Source organism: Loxodonta africana, chromosome 7 (assembly GCF_030014295.1).
Source record: "Loxodonta africana isolate mLoxAfr1 chromosome 7, mLoxAfr1.hap2, whole genome shotgun sequence".
Lineage (NCBI taxonomy): Eukaryota > Metazoa > Chordata > Mammalia > Proboscidea > Elephantidae > Loxodonta > Loxodonta africana.
In genome coordinates this window covers 19,678,483-19,685,023 of record NC_087348.1, presented here as the reverse complement: position 1 = coordinate 19,685,023, position 6,541 = coordinate 19,678,483, and the positions used below count along the sequence as shown (strand labels likewise).

At 38.6% G+C, this 6,541-nt stretch overlaps 1 protein-coding gene across 1 annotated transcript; it reads left to right on the top strand.

Moving 5' to 3' along the window:
* The first annotated feature begins 1,071 nt into the window (after window positions 1-1,071).
* LOC100672955 (putative olfactory receptor 5AK3) lies at window positions 1,072-1,998 on the top strand. Its single transcript, XM_010600888.3, has one exon. It carries the CDS (start codon window positions 1,072-1,074, stop codon window positions 1,996-1,998), a length of 927 nt encoding a protein of 308 aa, XP_010599190.2.
* The last annotated feature ends 4,543 nt before the right edge of the window (window positions 1,999-6,541 follow it).

Here is a 6,541-nt window from a genome sequence, read left to right as displayed (position 1 = left end):
GTTCACAACACAGAACAATTTTTTGTTAATTTCTCAGCTTGATAATGCAATATAAACTCAAAATCGATGTGAGTTCCTGGCGGCACTTAGAAATTCTCAGGTGGAATTTTTTTTTTTTTTTAAACCAAGGCAGTAGCTGTTTTCATTCATGGACTAATACATTCATTACTGAAATTGTAACCTTCAAGGGTTCACACTATGTTTTGGGGTCCATCTACCCTGTGCATATCCAAGGCTTAATTTCTCATCCCTCACTTACCATTTTAAACCAAAGGTCAGAGTTATCTGTGATGGCAAAAGTCTTTGGGGCAGCTCAAGCATCATCATGACCACCACTCTGGTTTGCAGGTTCCTTTTCAATCTTCAGATGATAAGTATTTCCTTTACTTGCTTGAGAGTGTGATAGGACTTTAAAATGATCTTTCTGGAATTTTATCCATCACTTTCAGGGTTTTTACAGGCCAATTTTACTCACTGACTTCTACACTACACATCCTGGTACAGACATTTGAAGAGATTTTCAAAAATAATTTTATCCCCCTGTACGCATACTTGTTTTGTGTTATATGTTAGAAAAAAAAGTACAAAGATACTTTGAAGCCTTGAAATACATGTGAACCATGAACGTATCTTATGTAAAATTGCTCTTTAATGCTACTTATGCCACCAGGTTGGTCCAGAATTAAATGACAAATATCTGAGAAAAACTATGGGTTGTTGAAAATGCTACAGAATCATATTTGCATATTACTTTGTGTAAATATATACATCTATTTAGAGTAGCTAGAAAGTGTGTCAACTCATGTTTCTTAGAACCACATACAATAGAACTCGGTTTTCTCCCATGACAGTCTTCTTCATTTTGAATGTAAATTGATGGCCCAAACAGAGCTATTTACTCATTGGTTTCTTATAAAAGAAATATAATAAATACTTGTAAAATAATAAACCTTTTTGTCATTTGCATGAAAATTTAACTCAAAAACGTGACGGTTTTTATTTCAAGAAATCACAAAGCTTTCCCTTCTTTTCTCAGTCTTTCTCCTTATCCTTCCTAGACTATTGGTAGCCATGACACAACAAAATGCCACGGAAGTAACTGAATTCTTCCTACTGGGATTTGGCGGACAACACAAGTTTCGGCATGTCCTCTTCACTGTATTTCTAGTGATCTATGTGACCTCCATGGTGGGTAATATTGGGATGATCCTACTCATCAAGACAGATCCCAGGCTTCAGACACCCATGTACTTTTTCCTACAACATTTGGCCTTTGTTGACATCTGTTATACCTCCGCCATTACTCCCAAGATGCTGCAAAACTTCATAGTAGAAAATAAATTAATATCATTCATGGGATGTGTAATGCAATTATTGGTTTATGCAACATTTGCGACTACTGACGGTTACCTCCTGGCAACTATGGCAGTGGACCGATATGTAGCCATCTGTAATCCACTTCGCTATCCCATAGTCATGTCCCGGACAGTCTGCATCCAATTGGTAGTTGGCTCATATGTCATGGGTACAATAAATGCCTCAGTGCACACAGGATTTACATTTTCTCTGTCTTTCTGCAAGTCTAACATCATCAATAACTTTTTCTGTGATGTTCCCCCAATTCTCTCCCTTTCTTGCTCCAGTATCAATATCAACATCATGCTACTTCTTGTCTTTGTGGGATTTAACTTGATGTCCACTCTGATGGTTGTCATCTTCTCCTACACATATATCCTGGGTGCCATCCTAAAGATGTCTTCTACAGCTGGGAGAAAAAAAGCCTTCTCCACGTGTGCCTCCCACCTCACAGCAGTCACCATTTTCTATGGGACTCTCTCTTACATGTACTTACAGCCTCACTCTAATAATGCCGAGGAAAATATGAAAGTGGCTTCCACCTTTTATGGCATTGTAATCCCCATGTTGAACCCCCTGATCTACAGCTTGAGAAATAAGGAGGTAAAAGAAGCTCTGAAAGTGATGGGAAAGAAGCTCTGAAAGTGATGGGAAAGAAGCTCTAGACTGGGCTCAAATTATTAACATTCAGCACAACAAAGCATTCAGCATAGATGTTTTACAAAGATTTAATGTTCTGAAACTGAAACCTGTTCTCCTCTCAAATTAGCGCTATCTCTTCCATACGTAAGATCTTAGAATGTGTGAAAAATAGGAAGAACATCTCCGGTATCTAATTTTTCCTGTAATATAGTTTGAGACACATATCTCACACTACCCATCAAGAAAGACTTTATCCAGATTATCTGTAATATTAAGAAGCATGCCTATATTTTACAAAGTATTTAATTTTTTGAAGCATATTTCAAATGTTTTTAAAAACTAGAAAATCCCTTATTTGTATATAATCAATATTGAAATTAAAGTTCATTATTTTCCATTTATTTAAATCACCCAAAACAAAACCCAGTGCCGTTGATTCGATTCCGACTCATAGTGACGCTATAGGACAGAGTAGAACTGCCCGATAGAGTTTCCAAGAAACACCTGGCAGATTCGAACTGCCAACGCTTTGGTTAAATAACTTCCCTAAATTGTCTACAATGAGCCTTTTCATAGATTTTGTTCCAATTACTGCACAAAACTGAATACAAAATAAATCTATTGCTTTCAAAAGCGTTTTATGACTCAGGCTATCCTTTTACCTAATATTCCCATATTAGTGAATGTTGAAAACATTTATTTCTGTTATTAGCTATCCTCTTTATTCTGAATCCACTCCTCCTTACCTAGGCTAAGGGAACTCTTGCAAACATTTCTTTCTCTCTCCAGTACAGATACAGAATCTAGAACTTAGGTCGAGCTAGAAATCTAAGTGGTAGCCATTCATTTATAATATGGCATACCAATCATATCAATCAGACAACTAATTTGAAACTACAGAAACTCAATGGGAAGACCAAGGGAGGCCAAGAGTCCTTTTAATCAGGAAGAATACTGTCCACAGAAAAGTTTTCAAGATAGATAGTTTGAAGAGTAGCTGAGGAAACTCCCACCTGAATTTTTGAAATTCCATGCTACCTTGCTAAAAGAACAACTCTCATGTCAATAAAAATAAAAACTGTTACAGTGAATTGGCCAGAAAATGCAATGTTAAGTAACAGCACACAGAGAATTGGGCAAGAGAAAAAGGTACATTTTTCAAATTTAATAATTTAGTAACTTGAAGTCAATAGAGAATGACCTGAAATTTCCCAGAAAACACTGTCGTTATAAGGAAATCACCTCCCATCCCACCACAGGGCAGAGCCAAGTATTTTCATGAACCAGGACCAAAGGTCACTGCTACAGAGTCATTAACAAAGTAGTCAGAGGATAGCCTGAAGCTCTGGAAGAGGATATTTGAGATCCAGTTAAGAGAAAAATGAGGATGGAGGCAGGGAAGAGAGGAGACAAGAGGGAAGTGTGTGTAGTTACAAAACCAATACAAGGAATTCTGGTTTAGGAACTTTTCAGTATCTTGAATGTGGTGACTTTCAATATCACACTCGTGATAAAACTGTACAGAACTTAATGTACACATATATACAAATAAGTACAAGAAAAACTGGGGAAATCTGAATAAGATCAGTGGATTCCATCAAAGTCAATATCCTGGTTATAATATTATACTATAGTTTTGCAAAATGTTATCATTGGGAGTATATTTCTTTGGCTTAAACAACACAGACTTACCATCTTTCAGTTCTTGAGGTCAGAAGTCCGAAATGGTAAGTCTCACTGAGTGTCATGGACTGAATTGTGTACCCCAAAAATATTTGTCAGCTTGGCTAGGCCATGATTCCCAGTATTGTGTGAATGGAGCACCATTTTCTCATCTGCTGGGATTTTCTTGTGTGTTCTAAATCTTATCTCTGTGATGTTAATGAAACGAGATTAGCGGCAGCTATGCTAATGAGGCAGGACTCAATCTACAAGATTAGGTTCAGTTTTAAGTCAGTGTCTTTTGAGATATAAAAGAGAAAAGCAAGCAGAGAGACATGGGGACCTCATACCACCAAAGAGCAAGAGCCAGCAGAATAGCACGTTCTTTGAATCCAGGGTCCATGTGCTGAGAAGCTCTCCTTGACCGGGGAAGGTTGATGACGAGGACTTTCCCCAGAGCCGATGGAAAGAAATCCTTCCCCTGGAGCTGTTGTTGTTAGGTGCCATTGAGTAGGTTCCGACTCATGGCGACCCAATGCACAACAGAACACAACACTGCCCAGTCCTGAGCCATTCTTACAATCGTTGTTATGCTTGAGCTCACTGTTGCAGCCACTGTGTCAATCCACCTTGTTGAGGGTCTTCCACTTTTCCATTGACCCTGTACTCTACCAAGCATGCTGTCCTTCTCTAGGGACTGATCCCTCCTGACAACATGTCCAAATTATGTAAGATACAGTCTTGCCATCCTTGCTTCTAAGGAGCATTCTGGTTGTACTTCTTCTAAGACAGATTCATTCTTTCGGCAGTCCATGGTATATTCAATATTCTTCGCCAACACAATTCAAAGTTGTCAATTCTTCTTCAGTCTTCCTTATTCATTGTCCAGGTTTCATATGCATATGATGTGATCGAAAATACCATGGCTTGGGTCAGGCGCACCTTAGTCTTCAAGGTGATATCTTTGCTCTTTAACACTTCAAAGAGGTCCTTTGCAGCAGATTTACCCAATGCGATGCATCTTTTGATTCCTTGACTACTGCTTCCATGACTGTTGATTGTGGATCCAAGCAAAATGAAATTACGACAACTTCAATCTTTTCTCTCTTTATCATGATGTTGCTCGTTGGTCCATTTGTGAGGATTTTTTTTTTCTTAGTGTTGAGGTACAATCCAAACTGAAGGCTGTGGTCTTTGATCTTCATTAGTTAGTGCTTCAAGTCCTCTTCACTTTCAGCAAGCAAGGTTGTGTCACCTGCATAACGCAGGTTGTTAATGAGTCTTCCTCCAATCCTGATGCCCCGTTCTTCTTCATATAGTCCAGCTTCTCGTATTATTTGCTCAGCATACAGATTAAATAGGTATGGTGAAAGAATACAACCCTGACGCACACTTTCCTGACTTTAAACCAATCAGTATCCCCTTGTTCTGTCCGAACAACTGCCTCGTGATATATGTAAACGTTCTTCATGAGCATAATTAAGTGTTCTGGAATTCCCATTCTTCGCAATGTTATCCATAATTTGTTATGATCCACACAGTCAAATGCCTTTGTGCACTTCTAGCCTCCTAGACTGTGAAAGAATAAATTTCTTTTTGTTAAAGTCACCCATTTGTGGTATTTCTAACAGCACTAGATAACTAAAACACTGGGCTAAAATCCAGGGTTATCAGGGTACGTTCCTTCCTAGTGGCTCTAGGAGAGAATCTATTTCCTTGCCTTTTTCAGCTACTAGAAGTCACCTGCATTCCTGGCTCTTAACCCCTTTCACCGTCTTCACAGTCAACATCATGACGTCTTTAAATGTCTCTCTGACTTTCGCTCTTCTGCCTCCCTTTTCTCCCTAGAAGGGTCCTTGTAATTGCATTCAACCTACTGGAGTAATCTAGAATAGTCTACTCCTCCCAAGGTCGGCAGATTAGTAAACTTCATTGCATCTGCAACTTTAATTTCCCTTTCCCTGTGACCTAGCATACTCACAGGTTCCAGGGATTAGGACGGACAATGTTGGGGGGAGCATTATTTTGCCTACCACAGAGGGAACCTGGGCAAAGCGCAAAAGGGATATTCTTCTATTATCTCTTAAAACAGCATGTGAATGTACAATTATTTCAATAAAAATATCAATTAAAAATACATTTAACAGAAATGGTGGTTTATCTATGCTGGGGATAACTTCGTTTTCGCTGTATTGATCATCATTCCCATACACATATATCCTTCACCATCCTCAGCTAGCCCTCTGCTATAGGGAAAGAAAAGGCTTTCCTCACCGTCTGCTTTCTACCTAACAGCCGTCAAACTAAAACCCAATCGAAAAAAAAATGTTTTCCTGACCCGAACTGAAAATCGTTATTTTTCTTGCTGTGCTTTTTTTAGTTCACCGATTTTTTTTAAAGTTGGAAGCAAGACCATTGAACTATTTGTGTTTGGTTTTCATCGGGCGTCCACATATGCCAAATACTTCTCCTGCACAGGACTGGAAAAGACAGAGTTCATTGATTCGGCAAGTGACACTGCACAGCACAGCTGTAGGTGAGGACTGCTGTTCCGCCAGATGATTCACAGGCCAATCAGAGTTCGCTGTTAGGGAAACGATACCTCACTTGTCCTTACAACTTAGCGCCAAAATTAGTGGTAGTCTAGAATAACTAGAATTTTCTCTTTGAAAGTGGATGTTGCCAGTAGATTAACTCAGTCAGTTCTAGGAATTAACGCTGGCAACGAAAGAATTAAAAGAAAGACGCACAGGTCGGTACATAAAAAAGCATGCCTGTACCAAAATTTCCATTGATTTACAACAGGCTTATTTTGTTAAAAAAAAAAAATTTTTTTTTTTTTTTTATTCTGTAACCCTGGCTAATGGTTCTAATATGATTA

Bases quoted from the DNA above. Each gene is read 5' to 3' on its own strand.
- LOC100672955 (XM_010600888.3), top strand. From the start codon at position 1,072: ATGACACAACAAAATGCCACGGAAGTAACTGAATTCTTCCTACTGGGA.